The sequence below is a fragment of the Poecile atricapillus genome, chromosome 4 (genome assembly GCF_030490865.1).
Source record: "Poecile atricapillus isolate bPoeAtr1 chromosome 4, bPoeAtr1.hap1, whole genome shotgun sequence".
Classification (NCBI taxonomy): domain Eukaryota; kingdom Metazoa; phylum Chordata; class Aves; order Passeriformes; family Paridae; genus Poecile; species Poecile atricapillus.
This window is the reverse complement of record NC_081252.1, coordinates 17,232,596-17,256,465: the sequence shown is the minus strand read 5'-3', so window position 1 is coordinate 17,256,465 and position 23,870 is coordinate 17,232,596. Positions and strand designations below refer to the sequence as shown.

The following is a 23,870-nucleotide window of genomic DNA, read 5'->3' as shown; positions in this document are numbered from 1 at the left end:
TTCTGCTGAATTCCCACTCTACAATTTAAAGCAAAAAGTACAAACTAAGGCACATGATTCCATGCTGCACCCTCATGGATGGCCACACCCACATTCAGAAAGCAAAACTGTAATAACAGAAACTTACTCCTCATGGTGACACAGAAAAACGTCACCCATTAGTTACCACTCCCAAGTTAAAAACGTTTGCTCAACTGCAAATGTAGTGTCTTTCCAACAAATTCAAAACAGCTTTTTGGTGGTAAATAGCAGGTATTTATTTGAAATGAAAAAAAAAAAAATACTTCAGTACCTGAACTATTGCATTTAATCATGTATTGTTGTAATTGTGTTACTCTACCTTTTTGCATTGGAGACAAATATACAATGAACATTCAGATATCACAGATTGCACACTAGATAGTAAATCGTCAGGCCTTTTACGTAACCACCAAAAAACAGATATTGGATTCTGCAATATAGTACAAAATTCCACACTCCAGTCTTAGCCAGTTATCTTCAATTTACTCCTGATGCTGTACAAATAAATGGCCATTTAACTAGGGCTTACAAGTTAATAACAGGACAAAAAAAATATACATTGCACTGACACAAAAAGTCAGCTGTGTTAATAGTCATGCAACAAGTAACCAAACTTGCTGAAATTAAAAATACTTTCTAAAAACAGTTTTAACTGCATAAGTATTTTATACACAGTTCATTTACCGAAACAAAAGGAGTCTTTAAATGATACAAAGCAAATATAAGTTTCTACCAATTTTATACATAAGAAAGTGCAAAATAACTTATCTAAAGTGTTTTGCTATTGAACTGATGAATGTTGGCTGGAGGCAGCCAACCCCCTCTCCAAAGCATGACATTACAGTTGCACACTACATACGAATGTTAGGAGTACATGGATAAGTTTACTACAAAGAACAAGGCAGGAGAAGACATGTGAGGTACTTGCAGAGAATACAGTCTACTAATGTTAGTGTACATGAGTATATTTTTGCTCAACAGATTTTTACATGGAAAACAAAGCAAGTATTTGCATTAGAAGCTCGAATGAAATGGAAATAAACCCCACTCCCACGTGAACACCACAGCTGCCCACAGCACCAGCTGCCAGAGGAAATACAAGCAGGTGTGTTTGTCCCCCTCTGCCTCCAACAAGCAAACACATAGTTTTTTGGGAACAGAATTAAGTCAGAGGGCTGTGGTGGTTTGCTTGAAAACGTAAACTGGGCCCAGCCTGCACACTGCAGAATTTGTAAGGAATAAGGATTTCTTTAGTGCACTGCCAACGCCACAGGCACGGAGCAACACCTGTACAACGCGTCTGTGGCCGACAGCCCCATCCTCAGGACCCCACAGCAGGACTCTGTCCTGGCTTCAGCGCTGAATCACATCCGTGTTGTTGTCATAGCCTTGCTTTTATTAGGATTTAACCACGTGGCTGTACAAGCTGCAGTCCACAGAAAAGAAGGCTTCCTTCAATTTGGGGGTGATTTGGAAATCTGGAGGCAAGGGGAAGAAAACTGTGGACTCAAAGGCATTTAAGAGTTGTTAAAACAGCCTTTTCTTCAAACAGAAAACGTTAAGGCCACTAGCCTGTCTTCTGAACTATGCTGGTTTTGCATCATTTTGGGAAGGGTGAAGGCAACATTAGAGAGAACAGCTGAACACAGAAATTCCAGTGCTCTGCACATGTTTTTACTAAGGACCTCTTCCTGTTTTTAGGGTCAAATCTGCCAGGTAGCCAGTAGTCAGTGTAGCTACTTGACCATCACTCTTTGGATCCAAAATTTGGGTCAGCTAAGCTCAACAAACCTGCATTTACTCAACAGTGTGCAAGGGCTCTAGAGAAGCCTTTCTGTTCATTTGGGGACCTAGTATACATACCAAAACAGGAATATATCTCATTTTACAGACCAGCACATACATAATAAACAAACAAGTATCAAAATACATATTTAACCTTCAGTGCATAAACATGTGATACCAGGGTAAATACTAAGTGGTCAGAATTAACAAATTCACCGCTAAAAGCTCAAATCAAGAGAAGACAGGGGTGCCCCCACAGTGCCAGGGACCCTCTGGAAGGAGCTCACCCCAACACAGAGGGCCTGGCATTTCTGATGGTGCGATTCCAACAACAATGCTGGTTTTGAGGATTTGCTGTCCCAGTGCCAGAGCCTGCCCAAGTAATTTGAAGTGAAGGATAATCTCATCCCTTTGAGTGACAACATTCACTCAAGTACTGTCAGAGCCACCTGTCTTCTGTTGGTCTGGGTCATATCCTTACCTCTATTTAAAAGAGTCCATTGTGAATATACCTAGCTCTAGATCAGTTTGTCACCCATTTACAAAATATATACACATATGTTAAAAAACAAAACCAAACCGACCACCAGCCTGCCTGCTGCCCTCCCTCTCCCCCCTCGCCCAAACAAAAACCCACTGGCAAGACCTCATGCAGAAATTAAGTCCATGGGCCTATCCCAATCCACATGCTCCAATCCCAGCAGATATCAGTGTCTCTACTTCATCCCATATGTAGTGCAAAATAAATGACAGAGTAGTAAAAAAATACTGCAATTAAATTCATCTTGAAACTTAAAAACCATAATGGAAATCTACTGCTGTCCTCAAGCTGATGGCATGTGCTGAAAGACAAAGAGCTCCGAGGAGCATTTCTGACATGACCAAGGTCACCCTGCTTTAGAGCAATGCCTGTTGTTCCAAAAAGGTTTTTTGCAGAGAAGCTACAGGACAACAGTGGTTAAATATTATGCACAAGGAATTAATTCTGTACCTCTATGCAAAAGCCAATTGCTATTGACTAAAGAAGGTAAAAGCTGGTTCTTGCACTGCATGAATCAGCTGCTAATGAACAATAAGTAATTAACAAAACTGCAGCTCTGACATATGTATAAAAGAGGCCTTATTAAATATGAACAACACTGAGGTGGTAAATAGTTTGGTATAAAATGCAACACAAGTGTACAATTTAGTTCCTGGTTATCTTACAGCTAGAATAAAATACTCCAAGTTCCTATTCTCAAAAATGTTTTCTTTTGAAAAAATCCATGTAATTCTATGAATAGCCTCACTTAAATTAAGATACTGTGGGCAACTGAAAGAACAAACATGCACAGACTGGATTTTTAACAGAAATACACATAATGCCTTTGAGTTTTCTGTTTTTTTCTTTTTTTTTCTTTTTTTAAACATTCGTATTTAAATTGATAGATGAGATAAAGATGCCACACAAAGTACAGTGGTTAATCTGAAGTCCCATGTAACAGGCAGTTAAGTTCATATTTAGATAAAAAGGCCATTATACCTATTTACAATATACACAGTTGCTTGCGAAGAAGGCAGATTTACAACTATCTTCTAAAAAGCCTTGCCCTCCCCTCCCCCCAGTTAAGATGACTAACTCTACAAAAACAAGACAAGAAGGGGTGTTTAGGATAAGTGAGGATTTTCTCGACAGCCACATCAGCATGGGCTTAGGGGCTGCCAGTTCTGTTGGATTTGTGGTTATTAACCATGTCTTCCTGGGCCTTGCTCTTCTCCTTACGCTGTTCGCCTCCTCGCCTGCCTTCTGTCAACACAAACCAATGCAATGATCCCTTTTTACTCTTAGTGCTTAGAACGCAGTATAAACCTAAGTGTAAACAGACAATATTCCAATTCCTTCCAATGCTCTCACTGGTTCCTGGAGTGACAGCAGGGCTGGATGAGGTTTGCCAGGCCTCCATCAATTTCTGGGCCCCTCCTCTGAGCCCCGCTCGTGCTGCAGGTTGTAGAAGCAGTTCTGGCACACCCTGACCGGTGATGAAATCTTCAGCCGTTTGATTTCTGACTGAAACCGGCTGCACCTGTGGAGAAAAAAAACAAACATCACTGAACACAGGTCCTCTCCATTTCTACCCATTTTCTATTGAGCTGTGGGTATTACCACCATGACTTCAAACACCAGAAAACTGTTCTAACTTACCTTGACATGGAGATGCAGTGCAGTGTGGCAGAAGTGGAATTTAACTCAAATGATGACCAGAGTCAATGCAATGAGACTGTGTGACAGATAGCTTAAAAACAGCTGTTGTCACCAGTTAAGATTCAGAGACATAAAACCACAAATGTCATCTCTGACCTGGTGGATCAGAGAGGAGACTTGCACTTCAGTTTGTAGCTAAGGGGAGCTGACACACATCCCCTATGTCATACATTTTGTCTGAGGCTGCTTGCTAGTGGCCCCTAAATCAGCGTCCTCACAGTCCTACACACAATTTAAGCAGCCTCAATCTTTCACCAGAGTTCTGAGGTATTTCACAGCTCTACCCCACCTAAAATCCTGTTTGGAAAAAGAGTCCAAAGGAGGCTGTTGGCTGCTTACTTCTGGCAGAAGAGCTGTCCACAGTTCCTGCAGTGGTGCCGCCTCTCGGTGAGTGAGAAGCGCACGGTGCAGCCCGAGCAGCTGTCGCCGCCCTCGTCCTTCACCCAGTGGTCGGCGGCGGACCGGCCCGGCTGATCGCTCACTGACCAGCTGAACACCCTGCCCCGGCTGTCCCCGATCAGGATCCTGCTGTGATCCCTGAAAGGTAAAGCAAAAGCATTCCAGCTTTTTTTTTTCCAGTACTGGCGTGGTAACTAATGCTCCCATTACCCTGCTCTGAGAAATGGAGCTGTGGCAGTCGGTGTAACACAGCACAACTGAACAGTTCTCCCTCTCTTTAGTGTTTTTATCTCAGTCCTTGAAGAAGGCTGCCCCAAACAGAAGCACCACAAAACAGCCTTATGAGCAATAGTACCACACTGCCTGCTGACAGCACCAAAAATGTTTGAAGTCCTCATGTGTGAGCTACTCACTTGGAGATGCCGAGCGCAGTGATTTCTGCTGGGTGTGCGTTGTCTTTGCGATCAAATGCCGTGTGCATAGTTAGTTTGCTTCTGAACACCAGCTGACGCTCCCATCTATATCCTACAAAGGAGTGGGAAGTGGGAGGGGGATAAAGCGAATCTGTTCATTCTCATTTTTGTTCCCTCCTTCCCCAACATACTTGTAACTGCAACTTTGTAGTAAGGACAAAATCTCCCTCAGAGATTCAAGTTTTTCTCTTTTTCTATAACATTTCACTCAGCAATAAAACTCAGGGCTGTGCATGGTTTCTTTTACCTGGTTTGAGCTTGCTGTAGTGCCGTGCTTCAGCATAGCTGGGGTGGGGGTGGTTAACCTGAGCATGGGGATGCATTTTTGCTTGTCCCTCCGAATAATTCACAAAGATAAACCCATCTTTCTCATCCAAGCTGAGCTGGTCTGACCAACGCCTGGAGTCATCGGAGCCGCTGTCTGCTGACCACGCTGCTGCCGCTCTGGCTGACGATGACCGTGGCCTGTGGCTGGTGCTGCTTGGTTGGCTCTGGCTCTCCTGCACTTTTGTGTCCTGGCCTATGCATGGATCGTCTGCCTCGGAGTCACTGCTGTCCTCTTCGTGGGCTTCCTGTCCTGGATTGGCACAACAGGGGACAAGGTGCTGTTAGTGAGCCTGGTTATGGCCTAAGCCTTTTCCTTATTCTGCTGCTGCGCTGCCTGCAACCCAATGGGCACCAACACTGCTGAGAGAGGGACACTGCATCTCAGAGCCTTTTCAGAGATTCAGCTCCTGCCAGGAATCACACCATTCATATTTTTTACACTTTTTTTCTGTTGCCAGAGAATGATACTCCTTAGCTGAAGCTATTTCCTACAATAGTCCCTCTGAGGAAGGCTGTGATGGACAAAAGGAGCAAAAACTTCAGAAACACTCAAGCTGGCAAGACCTTTCAGCAAAACTTACACAAGTAAGCACAGTCAGCTATGCTGAAACTCTGACTGAAAAATATGATGCAGACTCATTAACGATAGGACTTGTTAACACAAAAAAGCAATTTCCAAAGACATTCATACTCCAAGTGACACTGAAAACAACCAGAAGATGTATTTATATAGTAATTACTAATGAGTATCACGAGATTCGGATCCAAATCCACGTCATATCTTCAATATGACGAGGGCAAGAGAAAGATAAGATGGCTCAAAGAAACAATCATAAAGCACAGACCAAAATCTTCCAAGAGCAGAAAGGGATATCATTGCTTGTCCTGTTTAAGCTGTTCCATCAGTAGATTTAACTTGGCTGTTATGCTCTAATTCCATTTCATACTAAAAAATATCTAGCTTTTGGACAATCCACTGAGTGTGCCAACAGCAGAAACAAACATAGAGAGAAGTTCCACCTTCACAGAAGGAAAAAAGCTACAACAGGCAACATTTTTCCTTACTTACAGTATTACTTCACTTGTAATATGAAACTACCTTAAGCAAGGTGCTGAACACAGAACTCAGATGCTCTGTTCATTGTGCCCACTGGATGTCTACTGCCTTCTGAGGTAAAATCTCCATCATTCCACTCTGCACTGCATAACTACAGGACCTCACCTACCAATAGCAAAGATCAGATACAACAGGGAAACACCAAGCACTTGTCAGGAGACATACCTATTTGTGCTTCCTGACAGTCCTCTTGCATTTCCAGCATCTCCGCAGGTTCTGGAGCTGGTGTTTCTGGTACTTGCAAAAACTCCATCCGCCAGAACTGGAGGGACAGGGGATAAGCAGAATGGCACTTACTGAACTCTTGGCTTTTTCCTGAGCTACTTGTAGAGTTTAAATGGCTTAGTAGAACTGTGTATTCACACTGGTAGGAGGCAAGGCAAGTCACATCTCCATACTAAATCCTGTTTTTGAGGACTAGAAACTGTAAGAGGACATCTGTGTTCATGCCTGAATACACTCCACACACAGCTGTCTGACCAGCAGACTCTGGTCAAGGCTGCGCACAAAAGTACTGAAAATAGAGCTAGACTTGTAGTGATCAGAGATGACACTAAGTTTCTCTTTTCTTACTAGGCAGCAAAATGAACTGTCTCAAGGTGTGTGAAACTAAAATGGTGAACCAAAACAACAGTCTCCAGGCATGAAAGCTGGTGACCAAAACAGAGCAGGAAGGAAAATGTATGCTCTGGTGACTACTGCTGGTTACCACATCCCAAAGGGGGCATCAAAAAGGAGGAAGAATTGTTCAGGTCAAACTCCCAAGTACAGCAGGATTGCTTTTGGTCCTGGCCAGGACACTGTGCTGTCCTGAATAGTCACCACTTATCTAAATACTACTACAACCAAGGCATAAACTTTATTTTCCAGGCAGTGATTCCTGATACTTACCCGGACAACTCCATCAGAATGCCCTGTTACAATGACGTTCTGAGTGTCCCACTCATTCATCTCTGACACAAAACAACACATTATTTGCTGGCTTCGGCCAGTGAAGGTGTTTACACTTGCAGTAGGGCTGCCATTAATGCTCCACACGTGGATGTAAGTGCCAGCACATGATACAATGTCTCCCTGCAAAGACAAATAACACCTAAAGATTTCAATACAAAGTTGCAGGTATTCTTCAGCAAAAATACAAGTTCATTCATAAGCCAAGTTGAAAGGCTGGCATTTTTCAGGAAGTTCTATTCAAGGGGAGTCTGGCCAGTTTAAGAAACCTTTAGGATTATATGCACATTTTTAAAAAAACTTCTACATAGAAAACCACACTTAGTAGCAACCTATTTGTTCTGTTTACAGCACAGAATGAGCTGACCAATTCCTCCACTTTTCTTAGCATAACAATCCAACAGCCTATTTTTATTACTTTCAGTTTCCAAAGACTGCTCATATTGACTCTGCTCTTTTTCACAAATATGTACCACCCTAAATTTCATTTGCTTCCTTATTAGGAACAGTCCAAACTAGTGCAGAGGGAAGGAAACAGGAGCTGCAGTCTGAAGCACTGGCAGCGCTACCACCAGACCAGCAGCAGCTAATAAACAGTGCCTCTTGCTACCCCTTGCTTGCATTAGAGCCTGCTCTTGTCTTGATTTCAACCACTGCATCTGTTCCAGCTGCAACAGGGTCCATCCAGCCCTGATGGCCTTGCATGGGAGACGGATAAATGGCGACATGTAACTCACAGAACCACCAGGGACAGAAGCTTTTGGGCTGTGTCTGTTTCCACCACAACTGGCACTGCATTTTTACCCCAGGTATACCCTGCTTCCTTTAAATTCAGCTTAAGACAAGAGAAGCCAACCAAGGTCATGCATCAAAAACTTGTCTTAGCTCCTGTGGCAGGTCTGGCAGCTCACTTGGAATGTCACACTAACTATACTGCTTCCAGCACTGTTAATAACCTCTTCTGAGCTCAAGCCACTCTGCATGGAATGCACCCACCCATGGCTCTGGACAAATGACACAAATTATTCCCTAAACCAGCTGTTAATCAGTTTTCAGATGAATTAAACAAGTTCTGCCAAATTAACAGGAGAGCCTAGTGGGTTTTTTTTCCGTTGGTTTAATGATTTCCTACTCGTGCTACTGTTCCCACTGCAGCCTGGTAGACACAGTTTGGTTCTCACCGTTAATTCATTTATACAGAGTGCTGAAATTGGAGCCCTGTGCCCTCGGAGCTGTGTCAGGAAGGAGAGCTTGTTCAGATCCCAGATGATGCAGGTGCGATCCCGGGACCCACTCACAATTATGTGATAGGCCAGCGATGCCGTTAAGCATGTGACAGTGTCAGTGTGACCCAGCAGTGCCTGCAAAACACAAGTCAGGACCAAAAGCAGGTATCAGAAGAGACCACAAAAATTCCACATTAAACCCTCTTACCTGAAAGATTCAGATTATGTAACCAGAATATCCTATAGAAGAGGCAGCCACCTTATAAGTCTTCAGTTGATAACTATTTTCATAACTAAAATGGTAAAAATAGTATTTTTTTCAATTTAAAAAGAACTCTGACAAAACAAGGTCTAATGTTAGATCCTTCTACTGAAGAAAACCCCATTCTGCATCAGTAGCCTGTTTATAAAGTCAGAAAGTGTTCCAGGCTGCACCTGAAATTACATTCTGAAAATAAAAGTTAATGACTCCTATGGCAACTGCTGATGACTAAGAGACAACAAAAGAGACAAGAAAGATCTACAACCAAAAAGGCAAAGTGAATTGGAGAAAAATAGGAGCGTCTACTCACACTAGGCCCTATTTTTACGTTTTAGGCTTAATCTAACTATTGGAAAAAGAGTCTGAAATACAGACAGATTACTGCACCTTACTCAGTTAAAATAAAACTTGCTGAATACAGAAAATGTATTCAAATACACTGCCCCAAAATTTAAGATACAGTGTTTCATCTTGTAAAGCTTTTAAGTAAAACACTTTAAAAAAGGAGCTTTGGGCAGCTGACTACTGCACAAGGGAAGTTATTAAATAATTCTCTAAATTTCTTTTCATAAATTTGAGGTACAGACTTCCTCTAAAAAAAGAGTCCCACTGTTGAGATGCCAATGGAACACTGACACAACCTATAACAACGATACACAGCTGCTAGAATATTTAGACGAAGTTCTGGTTGGGTTTTTTTGCTTACATTTGATGGGTTTGGGTTTTTTTAGTAAACACACAAAACTTACTCTGCATTTAGCTGCAGCTGATGTTAAAGCATGTATGCTTGCTTTAGATTAAAAAGTGCTGTGATTAAAGTAATTATTTTTTTTAAAAAAAAGAGGAAAATTAACCTTTAAGGCAGCCTCCTTTCACTGTCTTTCCTGACACAGGTTTTAGACGGGGGTATTACACATAACACTACAGAGCAGATCATTTCACAAAACTCACTATATATATTTCATAAAACTCACTATAATTTTGTTAACATCATTACCAAATTCCTTTTCTCTCCAGAAAGCTCCAGGTGATCCACTATTCTTAAAAACAATGCAATTTTAAAGATGCTTTTTCCCCACTTTCAGTGTGGATTCCTATCTCAACTACTCCATTCTCCAGAGATCTGCTGGACTCATGGTTTCAAAGGTGAGCAACACTCATGACATAATTACTTTGATCTTATAACATTTATTTACATGAAAGGCAGTTTTATTGTATTTTACCTGTTTCAGTGTGAGGGCTTTAGCTTTTTCTTTGGAGACACCCATTTCCCACACACATACTGCTGTGCTTGTTCCTCCAGTGATAACTAGTTTGGGGTTGGGGCAAATGGCACACAGGATCTGACCCCATTCTGACAAGCATTCATAAACAATCACGGCCTAAAAATACAGAAATCAAAGAATTACTTGCAGAACTAGTACTTTGTAGAATAAAAAATAAAAGCCTGGTTGCCACCTTGCAGTCATTAAGTCACTAAGACCTGGTAAAAAACTATGAATTAATGTTATTCTGACAGTGTTCTGATGAAGATCCTCAAGAGGAAGCAATAAAACTGATGCGGCAGAAGATTATTTCGTGCCCATGTGAAATAAATGTCCATTGTTGTTCTTTTTCACCATTGAATACTGATTGCTGGAACAAATTTCAGATTACAAACCTTGTCTGACTCATAGGTACCCAGTCTGCAGCTGAGGTCTGCATAGCCCCAGGCAAATGTTTTATTCCACGTGGGGGGGATGAGAACCTTGTTCTGCTCTACTGCCAGAATGCCTTTATCAGTACACACGATCTGCCCCACAGGCTCCTTGAGCTCTGAAAGAGAAGATGGGGTTATGTTTTATTGCTGGGAGAAACAAATACTATTGGATCTCTTTAAGTACCTGCTGCTCTGCCAGAGCAAGGTCTCTATAGTGGCTATTTATACATTCTTTGCTTCAGCTGCAGTGATGACAACTTTTGCTCCATTCCTAACAAATGCAGAGCCAAAAAAAGATTAGTGCTTTCTAATTTCCTGACTTAGAGTCTTCTCTCTAAGCCCTGCTATTCCCCATTTAATAGAATGTCCTTCTCTCTTTACAGGACGGAGCCACAGATTCCTTTACTCTCCTAGGAAAGAAATCCCTGTATACCATTTACCTGCCTTGCAGACAATTAAGTTTTGTTCAGTCTCATGTCAGATAAGAAGTCAAAAACCACTTTCTTTTGTCTCAGTGCAGCTACCAGCACCACACTTTTCTGCCAATATTCTTCATATTTCTCAGCACTGTGATAAATAAACCTTTTGCTGTGAAAATCACAAAAACAGAGGCGATCACTGGCCCAGAAACAACATACTCTGAATGTTGTTTGTTAAATTAAAACTTATAAAGAGATGCTTGGGCTTCATTTATTCCCTCTATTTAAAAAAATGTCATATTAAACTGATGCAGCTATGGTGTTTCCCAAGTTCCTTTAAGGTAGCTAAGAACAATCATACAGCATTAGGATATTTTGAACTTGTCTCTCTCACAAAACTATGGGCAGTAAGAATATTAGAAATAAGAAAAAGATGGACAAGTACCATCTTGCTGAAACTCTGAATGCTTGGGCAAAGAAACAGCAATAACTACTGTGGGTTTAAAGTTTACCTTTCACTGGGGCAAGAGACGGCCGCAGATTGTCCAAATGATGGAAAAAGATCTTGTCACCTGTGGAACCAGGGGGCACAGAGGTTCCCACAGCCTCTCCGTTCAGACGGCTTCTAACACGCTTTGGTGGGTGGGGTTTTTTGAAGAGCTGAAATTCATCAAGAAACTAATGATCATCAAAAATTACAGGTTTACAAGGGCTTTACAAGCTTAAAAAGATCATAACGACACACAGTATACCTTCTAAAAATTCTGCAGGTCAGTAAATGTTACTTTACTGCTGTCAGTATTCAGTAATAACTCATGGTGAACATTTCAAAGACCTTCAGCAAACAATATGAAAACCAACAAGGAGCAAAGCTGCTCTACCCCCTCAGGCTGTGGCATCTCAGTAGAGTGGCATCATGGAGTCTGGGAGTGCCCTCTTCCAAACACACCACCAGCTCTGCAATGTTTTGCACCACAACTTTTTAAAATACAAACCCAAACTTCCAGGCACAATACTAGTGGAAGAGATAAAGAAGATGCATGTTACATCATGCAGGAAAGGAGTGCAAAAATGCACAGCAGCTGTGTCACTGAGAGAGCCTGCCCTGGATTCCCCATGGGAAATAACAGAGGGGAACAGCAAAACTCTACATAAAAATGTGCTCTAAGAGCACTCACCACCAACAAAGCCTTAAGGAAGTTTTGAGTTTCCCGAGTTTATTGCAGTCTATTTCCTCTAGCAAAGCATCATGCAATTCCTGGTAGATTTCACCACAGGTTTGTACCTAACTGGCATCTGAAGATTCAGGCAGAGCTCTGGACTCAGCTGCAGTGTTCTTCTATTGCCCTGCCCTCTGCCCCAGTCCCTGTCTGTCCATCTGGCTTTAGCTGGGCCATGTCTGATCATCATCACAACACAGAGACTGGTTATCATGTAAGAAGAGAAAACTCTACAGCCACTACGTAATTAGATTATTGAGAGAGAGCAAGGAAAGGAAAGGAGAAAAGCCACAGAAGACAGATGAGCAGTTCTTAGCCTTCCTTCCAAGCAATGAAAGACAGGTCTAAGTGGGTTGTCACAGGAAGTATGCTGTGGCTGTCCTGAAATATTTTGTGCTGAGTTGAGAGTTTCCAATGGATGGCTTGAGTTCTCAGCAAATTGCTGATATCTGTGGCTTCCACCAGAGCTAGGTTTGGAAATATTCACCAATGACATTTAAGATTTTCACTGGATAGCAAAATACTCCAAAGAAATGCCCAATAAAAAACTCAAATAAAAACAACCAACACTGAGACCCCCCGCCCCCAAACCTGAACCCCTAGATTTAATATTACATTGATTTAATATAGTCTCTTGAAGAGAACACAAACTTTAAAACGGCACCAAAAATGGGTCTTTATAGCTCTTTAACTACAGCTATCCTACAAGACTGAATCACCCATGAGACTGGGGTAAAAAAAAGGAGCAGAAGTTATTATAGAAATTATTTTATTCCAGTGCAACTTCAAATACCCTAGCACTAAGCTTTACATTGAAGTTGCATTTTCACTCCTCTCCTATGACTTTGCAGCAGGAACACACTTCCCTTTTTTTATGCTGATTTTTAGAGTTGAGCCATAATTCAAGTTGAGCCTTTATTTTAAGGAGGTAAAGGGGGAAAAAGACATTTCTAATCACACAAGCAAAGCTCAAAGCTGATGTTTGTGTAATTTATGATGGAAACATATATGATTTCATAGCACTGGAACAATATTTATGAATAAACACTCCCAAGAAGTTTCACTCCTAAAACACCTTCTTGTTTTATATAAACGCATTTCAGTTTGAGTGTTAACTGGAAAATAAGAATTCTATGAAGGGTATACCTGCTTTGGTATCTGTCCAAAGTTATTAATGAATCCTATGGTAGCTGTCTCCTTTAATGGATCATTGATGTTATATATGTCCACTTGTCCCTCATAGAAGAGATGGTGAAAGACATTTACAGCTTCTACTGCAGCAGGACCTTGCTGTTTATAGCCAAAGATCAAGTCAATCCACTCATGCAGGTGAGCACTCACAAAGTCACATTCCAGAGCCTGAAATTCAGAAGACATGCATTAAAATGAGACAAATCGCTCATTAGTTCAGTTTACTACACTTCCCACAAGGAAAAATGCAGAACATGATTTGACATATTTTTGTTATGTTTTGATAAAGCTTTTCATTGATGCAAGTCTTGCCTCAAAGTATTCTGTAGCCAAAAAGGAAGGGGAGGGAAATGCTCATTCTACAGACCTTGGCAAGAATCAGACATCAACCCTGAATTCACAGACTGGCCTGTGACTGCACAAATTGATCTTAGATTAATCTGCAGTGTAAAGTCCCAGCAGACATTTTCTACTGTCACCATTAAAATTCAAATTACCTCCCGATGGACTCTGATAAACTCACGAGGATCTCCTTTTGCCCACGGAGGGAGTATTACATCACCAAGTTTAGTGCCATTTTGCTTACAACCTAATAAAAAACAGAAAAAAGGAAAAAATTTGGACAGAAGCACTGAAACTGAACTGCAACAGCGAAGATGAAAGAAAAGTGAAAAACAAAAAACAATTTCTAATATCTTGTATGTATAAAGGAAGTCACTTCAGTCTTTCCTTTAAAAAGCTATCTTCGTTTTAAATGTCAGGCAATAAAACATGAAAAATTCTGCTTCATTTACGTTCATATAAGATTGCTTTCAGCAGAAAGAGTCCAAATACTCCTTACTAAGGCTTCTGAAGAGGAAGACAGCATCATATCATAGAATGAAATGGTCATTTTACTCCTGAGAATAGCCTGTACTCCTGTTATGTGTAGCCAAATACTCATTTCCTAGCAGTGCAGAGCTAACTGGTATCCTCTGCAAGCTCCATGCCCAAGGTTACTGGTAATTCCCCAGATGTGCCCATGGCCTGGGCACAATACATCCACCCTGCTCTGAACAGTCCCCTTCTCACTCTGGACATAAAATAGTGGCATGTTGTGAGCATCAAAAATATATTTAGTAAAACTCTTCAGTTATATTCTTGTTCTGTCACTTGTTGTCAAGAAACAATTCCATACTTCCTATTAACTCATAGGAACACCAACAAATTTCCAACTTTATAGGGACACACAAAAAATAAGTGCAATGCTTCAACAGAAACATTACTTGCATCACTAAACTTCAAGTATTTTTTTCTTTTCACCTGGAAGGAAGGGGAGCAGGATTGCTACAAATTACCACAATCAAAAGTATCTCAGTGTTTGACAATTATTCCTAAAAAAACATTTTTTACTGTTGGTCCAAATGCTCAGTGAAAAATTTCCTATGGTTGCAGTTCAAAATTATCAGATTCAAAGATAAGTGGACAAGAGCTCAACATTTTTCAGTAATATCCATATTCTTCTGTGTAAAATATAGCTGGGAGAGGTTTTGCAGGATGTTCTCTGGGTTTAGCTTTTCTTTTTTTGCAAGGTTGTGCTTCCAATCTCTTGCAATGGATTTTGAATAAAGGCTTTGAGGCCAGTAAAACCTATGATTTGATTAATCTTTATTATTGCTATTAGATTCACAGCACAGATCTCAGAATATAAGAGCTTAATGCCACTGTTAAGAGTGACATATAATAAGTAACATGCATCTCCAACAAACAGGTCTCCTACATGACTCCTGTTCAATAATCACTGTCACAAAAGCTGTGACAATTCAAAAAATCTTTAGTAATTTTTCAAATGCAGTTCTAAAAGTGAAGGTTTGTCAAACAGATTTTGAGAAGCTTAAAAAAAAATAAACTAAGACGGCAAGCCCCATAATGGAATATGTTACATGGAGAAAAATGCAAAGCAGAGAGACTTCAAGGAAAATATTTTGAACTGGTAGAAAGCCCAAAATTGACAAAAAACCCACCACTCCAAACAAAAATACTTTCAGGGACTAATTTAGCATTTCTCACGAGACACTTTGTATAAACTGCTTAAAATGAACACTTTCTCACTGCTTGAGAAAATACCTGAAGTCTGTCTGGCTCTGTTCTCCCACCCACAGCGCTGCTATCAGGCTCTTACTCCTTACCTAGGTCAAAATTGTTGGAATTGAGCAGGAACTCGGGGAGGTAGAAGAACTCTGGGATGAGCTCCTTCACATCAGCCATGTTGTGCTTGGAGGCGGAGAACCAGGCCTCGCGCACGCTGTGGAACATGCGGTCAGCCAGGTCAAAGTGACCGCCCTGCCGGCCAGAGAGAGGAGCACATCAGTGTAACAGCATCCCTCGGTATGGCAGGCTTTGCCAGGAAGGCAAATTAGAACATCCTCTGACAAATGAAGGCACTAGAACATAGCACATTTCTTTCTCTAACACAACCAAACTAATCAGCTGCCTTACTTTCAGGTACATGATAACAGAAAATACAGATACACATATTCAGAACTTTAAGAAAAGAGTCTTGTGTCTGATTTCAAGTCTAGTCTCTTTCAGAGAAACAGCAAAATACTTTTCACTATAAAACTTGTTTTGGTTTTTGTCTGCTGATAGTTTGTTTTGTGTACATTCAGAAAAATGGTCAAAATACAAGGGAAAAAAAAAAGGTGAATTCCATCACATCTTTTAAAAAGAGGCATCAAAAACCTGCCAGGCAACAAGAACTCTGCTAAAAGGTATTTCTTCTATGATATTTGTTGAAAACAAAGCTGACTGATCTTATTTCCCAGTGATGTCTGAAATACACAGCAGACAAGAAACTCAAAGTGAGGTGATGTATTTTTTACCTGTAGCCTTAAGAAGATCTGAGTAAAAGGCTCCATCCGGACAAGATAGGAAGCCACGATCATGGCTGAGGAATAATGGGTCCCATAGTGATAAGCTGGGGTTTCCCCTGCAGATCAAAAATTATAAACATAGGAGAAATAAAGTAGTTAGGTGACAGAATCAGTACTAATGGAAAAAAAAAATTAACACTGCATTTTAAAGTAATTAAAGTAATTACTCTGTGGCCTTGGACACATTCAAAATTGGAATTTTTAATTTTCATTCTCAGATGTCTGAAAGCTTCATGTTTTGTCACTTGAGTTTGGGCTGCAGTGCAGTAGCCCTAATTCAACAGGGTTCTGCAAAACAGTACTGAATGATTACTGATTTTTTACTTTAACTAATTGAAATGTTGCAGTGCAACTACCGCGATTTCTGCTGAAGAAACATTTTTTAAAATATTTTTTTTTTAATTTTTGGTCTTATTTTTTACTATGGATTTAAAATCTTGGGCAGAAATATGTATCAGAACTGTTGCCTACAGAATTTGTACAGCTTTTACTTTCTTAATTTCCTGGCAAAATGTATGCACAAGAACACTTAGAAAATACTTATTTGTTTCTAGAAATGAATGTCTTTGCCACCTACTGCTGTTAGACACAGAACAGCACTGCAGTAGTTAAACAGGCCGCTATCTTCAATGAAAGCACACAAGAAAACTTGTCTTGCCAAACACAAAAGTTTTATTTTCAATATATGAGGAAGCTCTAAAATCATGAATAGATAACTTAATTGTATCTCATGATGAAGCTTTTTTAGCTAAGAAGCTGCTGTTTCCTTAGCCAAAAAAACACACTTTAAGATTAGAAAAGAAAAAGCTGGAATACTGTTAATGCAGAAGCATTTGCATTCATTGTACTGCTAATTTTCATGCAGCAGCAATCAAACTGTATTAGCAGACACAGCTGGTTGTGTGCTTCATGTGCCTGCCCATTCCAGTCTTTAGAAAATGTTAAACTCATCTAAATGTGCAACTGTTCTGTCTTTGTTTTTACATATAAACAAAGCTGTCATTTAGATTTAAAGCAAACAACACGGAAAGAAAGCCAATGTTTGTTCTAATTTAGTCTTTGTTGGACAGTCACTAAAAAACCATGGAGTTCTGCACATCCATATCCAGATCTCTTTACCCACATTATAAAAAATTCTATGAGTTCCTCCCATGATGACAGGCACATGTTCCTCTGCTCTTTGTGCAGGTTGGATTATTACTTACCATTGGGATCTTCCCAATCCTTGTATCGCTTCTTGTACTGGGCTAACCTGTCCTCTGTTTGAGCTCCCATGGGCTTGGCCAGGTTTCTGAATGTTTTGGGATTTGTAAGATCCAGCTCCTTTAAAAATAAAACAGACAACAATTTTATAAAACCAAACCACATCCATTCGACATTGCTGATTACCACAGTTAACACCACCTACCTCCTAAGGCTGTTATCCCTGCTTTATACACAGCAAGTGCAGTGTTGGATATGCTTAAAACAGTCCTTCAGCATGATCCAAGAGAGCCAGCATGCTTTTATTTTAAATCGCATCTGGGCTCTGCATAACTTTTTCCCTGCTCTTCTCATCCTGTCCCCAATTCCCCTTAATTTTTTCACAAGTACTCAACAAGCCCCCTAACAATATTTTATGTAATGGTCAGGTAGGTGGCAATGGCTGTCCACAAAAGCATTAATAGGATGTTTCTCCTTTTTCAAAAGCAAATTCTTTCACTCTGGGGCCAGATTTCGTAGTAGCTCCTACCACAGTCTTATGGACAAGGAGGCTTAACATACTTAGGATACTCAGTTAAAAGCTAATGCAGACATTTACAGGAACTGCTGCAAGGTAGAGGGGAAAATGTCTCTCTCTGGATCCCAGCCCTCACCTGCGCACAGACCAACAACATCTGTAAAATCAGCACAGCCAAGATTCTCTAATACTCTTCCTGTTGAGAAGTGGGAGAAACAAAATAGAAACCCCCAACTTATAAGAGATTACAAACAAGGCTGACAAGATGTTTTATTTACCTCTGAGTCATAGTCTGCGAGGATCCAGGGAAAGACAGGGTACTGCATGAGGTCGTTATAGGATCTGCCAGCCAGAGTGTTTAAGTGCATCAGGTACTGGAAGTTACTGATTTCTCCTCTCTTAAGAAATACAGATAACAGCACAGTAAAATTTTCTCTTTACAACAATCAAATGTCAACCTGCCAGACTGTCAATGTGCAGCCCACCCCGAACACAGAAACTTACTTCAATATTGCAATGCTCCCTCTACTTTTACTACAGCCCTCCTCCTGCATTTTCAACAGTAGAACCATTTCCTATTTCATGATGATATCATGAAATACTAAAATTTAAATGCTGAGATACACTTCCTATAACAGTACGTTCCACCTGTTAGAATAAGAGGATGCAACTTATGTGTACTGATTATTTATGTACCACTACAAAATGTGGACTTTAAAATGAAAAATAACCAAACATTTCCATACTTACTTCCCATCTTTGAGTAACAGATTTTTCTCCCACTAAAGTGCTAAGCAAGCCAGACCTAGCGGGAAGAAGAAAGTGAATTTTTTGACTTTGCAGTAAGAGGTGGGCTACATCTTCACAAGACAATCCAAAATGTCAAGATTAAAAGATATAAATCGCAACAATTAGAAGAACACGTCTCTGATCCTTTTTGTTTTAGCAGTACCTTTTTTTAGAACTCTAAACACACACTGTAAAAATTATGCAAGTTAATTACGCAATTCAGTGCAAGTGATGGCTGATGAGTAAAATATTTTTAACAGCTTGGATAAATCTGATGGCTTCAGCACTCTAATTCCTTTCAGAATGTATCTGTATACTTATAACGTTAATTCTTATACTCTCCAGATAATCCTGACATCAATGTAAGCATAATTTACTGGAAACTGAGGAGCCACGGAGGTTGTGAGGAACAGAACCACTTACCCTTGCTCTACGCTGGTGTTTGGTCTCTGCCCAGACACCGACTCCGAGCTGTCGGTCAGAGATGGCACCACAGCCAAAAACCTGCAGCAGCAGTTAAAAGCTTATGGTTAGTGTTTCTGCCCTCAGGATGTCATCACCTGAGAAGCAGCATGCATTCAGTACAGTTACAAACTTCCTCTTGAGCAGCTCCACAACATCTCTAGCAAAATCGCAGGAGCCTCTTCTCACTGAAGGCATGTAGTGCCTTCTAGTGGCTCGCTTCTGCAGCAGTAAGGTGCCAGCAGGCACCAAAAAAGCCTCCACACAGGTATTTGCAAACATTAATGTTAAATGTTCTAAATTATTATACAGTACCTTTGATAAACTTTGTTTCTAACCCCTTTCTGGAAAGCCAGAAGATAGTTCCGCCCATCTCCTGAGAAAACTTCAATTGCAATTGGCTGAAAACAAAGAGGACAAACCCATGTCAACACCAACTTATTTTCTTGTCACTCTGAAGGTCAGGCACAGACCAGTTTAGTCATGCTACATGTGGCACCAAATTAGGGTGAAGCAGACTTTGCTTACTGGAACCAAATGTTTTATTTTTGGACCACTGACATTGACTAACATACCCAATGAACTAAACCTGGATGCCCAACCTAAATGCTTCAATTTCAACACAGTCAATAGCTTCACTTTCCAAATACTCATTAGTTATGTATTGATTTTCACTTTTAAAAACTGTATTGTCAAAACACTCCAAATATGCCTCCCCCTATCCAAATATGGTGTCCAAGTTACCTGCAAAAGGTACCTCCTTTTATGCACTTCCTTGATATCTTCATATGCGAAAATGCTGCAAGTCCTTTTGAGTTGACTTGGACCCTGCCTTGCTCCCCTAGGTATGATTGGCTCATGCATCCTGTAAAGAAACATGAACAGGCAAGTGAGAAGTGACTAAAAAGAAGAGAAATTAAAAGAATTATTCAATTAATTCATATGAGAGTCCAGTTACAAAACCAGCTGATTTTCACAATATACTATACTACAAATTGCATAGCACCTGAGGTCTTCCTGCATCTTACATTATCTTGGAGTTGACTCCTCAAAAACTTCATTGAATACTTCTTGTTCAGCTTCTAAGGATCAAGGAAACTCTCTATGAATGTACTCACTTTGGAGGCAGTGTCTCAATGTCCCGTATCTCCCTGGTGGCTGTCATGGTGAACCCATCAATGACGTAGAAGTGCTCTTTCCCAAACAGAAGCAGCCCCTCACTGGTGTCAAGGCCCTGAACCCGAGCACAGCGGTACATGTGCTGGATCTGTGAGGAAAAGCAGGTGCTTAGGGAAAGCAGGTTAAGGAGCACAGGCTCAGACCACTGCTTTGTTAGAACAAGTAACAGACACCACCTTATGACTTGTACATACAACAAAAATCCTATCCTAGTCTCTCCTTTAATCGGACCTAATGCCAGTGATTAGTGATTGGAGAGGAGGTTGGATAAAGCCTCATTGGTATGATATAAATTTATCTATTTACCAGTCTATCCACTTGCACTATGCTACCTGAACATATTTTAGAACCTGCAGTCTACACAACCATAATCACAATGCTATTTAATGGTATACTTCAGATGAACAAAGTCTGAAATACCAAATAAACAGCGTGGTAAATCATGAGGATAAAATACTATCAAGGTTTCCTAGTCTAATGAAGGCAATAATTAATTAGGAACAGCGTGACAAGTTCAGCACTTATATTTTCTATGTTTATTTTCTATCCTCATCATTAAGCTGGCAAGACAATAAACTAAGCATGGGACAGCCCATAGCCTTCATTTCAGGACAGATGAATTTCTCCCTTGCAGGCAGAAGGCAAAAAAGACCCAAACGAAACAAAGAAAATGTTTCCAGTACAGTATTTTTATGGTTAGACACACAAAGTACATGTTTTAAGGAAGACAATGATGAAATATACAGATCAAGGAAGGTATATAGGACATTTATTCATGCTTGGGACACATAATGAAGAAATTCCAATGCATTAAGTTCTTAGTGTGTTTGAAATACGCAGTACCTTCTCTCCTTCTTCAAGAAGTCGAAGCAGAGTTGTATTGTCAGTCTTCTCCTCTTCATCAATTGAACTCCCCTCAACAATTTGATCCTGTGACTGGTCCTGGCTCTCATCGTCTCCTCCATCAGGAGCAGAGCGAGATCGTTTCAGGGGAGGCTTCACCAGGCCTGGGAAAGAACAGAGACAGATACATAAAATCCTGAGACATAAAAAATTAACTTAAAAACCTGTCATCTTTCAAATTACTGACACAACGCTAAGAGAGAAAAAGAAGAGTCCTGCAGGACTTTTGCCTATCTTAATGCAAATGCATGAGAAGATGACAAACCAAGCCATCTAACCTTTGACTCTTGCAATAGTGTCCTCCCCGTGCTCTGGCTCCTGCTGAGTTGTTTCACCCACTGTGTTCTCTTCTATGGCGTCCTGGAAGACCGTGGGGTTTCCGGAAGCCAGGCGCATGTAGTACTCCTTACTGTCATAACTGATGGCTCTCCGGTAGCGAGCGGGTTTCTTGGGAATAATGGAAGAAATCCCTTGGTCAGCCAACTCCTCACTCAGCCCCTCACACAAGGTGTTTCAGGAACAGGGTGTGCAGCACAGTGCATGCCCATAGAGTGTTTTGTGCGTGCTCATACACCAACACAGACAGGAACAGAGACTCTTCAGGAGATCTGATCTGTTGGCTAATTTGCAAGAAGCTACAGAGCCACTCAAGCAATAATGGGGTTGCAGAAAAGCCTGCAGATAAAACTACAACATGGGGAGTAAGTGTAGCCAGTTATGAACTGTCATAAAAGGTTGGGATTTTTGTGCTTAAGACTGATTGCTCAGAAGGCCATTTTATGATCTTTTTACTCCCTACCAACATATGCAGTTTATTTGTTAGCCGACTGACTTCTTTGTTAGGCAGCAATTTGAATAAAAAATTGCCTCAACAGGATACAGTGATGTGGAAGCTGGTATGAACAAAAAGCACCTAGGGATTGGCTTTAAGACTCAAAAATCCTTCACTAATTCAGTTGCCTCTTTTTAGTAAAGTTTCTGATGGCTTACAGGTAGTAGACTGGCATGAGAATATGCATGTACCTTTAGTAATTATTTGAGAATTGTTTGTGTGGTGTTTTTGGTCTTTTCTTTTGGTGGGGGTGGGGGGTGTGCTTTGTTAAGTGTTTGTTGTTTGGGTTTGGGGATTTTTTGTGTGTATGGTCTTTCCTTCCTCTTTGTCTGTCCCAACCCCCATCACAGAATGTGATTATACAGAATGTAAGAATGTAATTCTTACATTCCCCACTTAATTAAGGAAAAAACATTCAGAACAGAAATCAAACTAGATTTATTAAAAGTTGATGTTTGGGATGATAAAGATACTAAGATCAGCAACATAGAAATTTATTATTCAGGTCAAATTGCCTGCCCCCAAAATCAAAAATTCAAGGCACTGTAATTTAATTTGCTCACTTATGTTTAACCAAGTCTTCACTCCTTATCAGCACAAAATTGCCACTTAAACAATGGCTAAAACATTTGTGGAAACAACTTATGTAAAACTTATAAAGAGAAATCCTTTATAGCACTGCTGAGGTGAAGAAAGGCAAACAGTAACAGTTTATATTAGATATTCTGTAAAATAGAATTACTTGCACTTATGTGAATTAGTTTATTGTTGAAGGTAATTCAAAATGAGTGAATGCACATTACACACTGTACTTAGTGATGGGCAAGACTGTGACTCTAACAGAGAAAGGCATAATACTGAAATGCTTGCAGAGAAGCCACTTCCAAGAGTATCTGTTCTTTTCAAGACAGGATTCATATTTTTTAAGCAAATGTGTGCATTTTATTAATAGCAAAACATAGAAGAGTCAGCTAAGACAAAATTAATATGGGCTTTAACAAAAGTCAGCCTTTAAAGCCCATTATGGCCAAAAAGGAGGAAAAACACTCCCCAGATCCTTTCTTAGAAGGAAATACTTCCCCAGTAAGTGCTTCCAAGTGATGTGTTGCCCATTACTAAACGTGTTCCACTGACCAATAGTTTCAGGTCCCAAAGCCACAACACTCCACACAGTGAAAATGGTAGCACAGCGCAACACAGCCTGTTAGTGTGCAGCAAAGAAAGGGAAGGTCTACAGAAAGTTTTATTAGGTGAAGGTTGAGAACAGCACAGTAACGTCATCTAATGTAATTACTGAAAAAATCCTTAGGTCTGGAATTATTTACTGAAAGAGGAAGTTGAAAGCCAAACCTAGAAGCCTTGTTAAGACTGCCTAACATGCAGGAGAAGTTGTATTTATTTTACATTCTTTTGGTCAGTGTACTTGTTTCTTTACCTTTTGAGGAATGGTATCATCAGATGTCTCAGGAAGTCTGCTTGAGAAGTCAGACTGGAAACAGGGCATCAATTACATAAGCATCAGAGAAAGAACACTTTTGAGAAGAATGTATGATGGCATGTTCTCTACTTCATGTGAGTTAGACTGTCACTACAGCTACAATGTGTCAGAACACAAGCAGACAAAAATATCTAATAGTTTGAAATTGACTGACATCTATGTTTTCTCTGCTTTTTTTAAAGTAGTTTGACACTCAAGCATAATTTGGGGGAAAAGAATCCTGCATGCATACACGCATGCCTA

The 23,870-nt window shown here is 40.4% G+C and overlaps 1 protein-coding gene across 5 annotated transcripts in view; it reads right to left on the bottom strand.

Moving 5' to 3' along the window:
- Nucleotides 1-232: 232 nt before the first annotated feature.
- The window catches only part of WDFY3 (WD repeat and FYVE domain containing 3), a 156,650-nt gene continuing 133,012 nt past the window's right edge, over nucleotides 233-23,870 (bottom strand). For 4 of the 5 annotated variants that reach the window (XM_058837336.1, XM_058837335.1, XM_058837339.1 and 1 more), the window contains 24 exons: nucleotides 23,565-23,618; nucleotides 21,576-21,744; nucleotides 21,238-21,401; nucleotides 20,334-20,482; nucleotides 19,960-20,080; nucleotides 19,531-19,616; nucleotides 19,177-19,257; nucleotides 18,715-18,769; nucleotides 18,243-18,362; nucleotides 17,450-17,567; nucleotides 16,194-16,300; nucleotides 15,501-15,654; nucleotides 13,830-13,921; nucleotides 13,288-13,500; nucleotides 11,434-11,581; nucleotides 10,464-10,618; nucleotides 10,027-10,185; nucleotides 8,497-8,676; nucleotides 7,256-7,438; nucleotides 6,530-6,626; nucleotides 5,168-5,497; nucleotides 4,861-4,972; nucleotides 4,388-4,585; nucleotides 233-3,869 (listed from right to left, as the gene is read on the bottom strand). In XM_058837336.1, the coding sequence (XP_058693319.1) occupies nucleotides 3,749-3,869; nucleotides 4,388-4,585; nucleotides 4,861-4,972; nucleotides 5,168-5,497; nucleotides 6,530-6,626; nucleotides 7,256-7,438; nucleotides 8,497-8,676; nucleotides 10,027-10,185; nucleotides 10,464-10,618; nucleotides 11,434-11,581; nucleotides 13,288-13,500; nucleotides 13,830-13,921; nucleotides 15,501-15,654; nucleotides 16,194-16,300; nucleotides 17,450-17,567; nucleotides 18,243-18,362; nucleotides 18,715-18,769; nucleotides 19,177-19,257; nucleotides 19,531-19,616; nucleotides 19,960-20,080; nucleotides 20,334-20,482; nucleotides 21,238-21,401; nucleotides 21,576-21,744; nucleotides 23,565-23,618 (3,366 nt within the window). In that variant the 3' untranslated portion in view covers nucleotides 233-3,748. The remainder of the gene's footprint in view (nucleotides 3,870-4,387; nucleotides 4,586-4,860; nucleotides 4,973-5,167; nucleotides 5,498-6,529; nucleotides 6,627-7,255; nucleotides 7,439-8,496; nucleotides 8,677-10,026; nucleotides 10,186-10,463; nucleotides 10,619-11,433; nucleotides 11,582-13,287; nucleotides 13,501-13,829; nucleotides 13,922-15,500; nucleotides 15,655-16,193; nucleotides 16,301-17,449; nucleotides 17,568-18,242; nucleotides 18,363-18,714; nucleotides 18,770-19,176; nucleotides 19,258-19,530; nucleotides 19,617-19,959; nucleotides 20,081-20,333; nucleotides 20,483-21,237; nucleotides 21,402-21,575; nucleotides 21,745-23,564; nucleotides 23,619-23,870) is intronic. The other variant, XM_058837340.1, reaches the window with a different exon arrangement.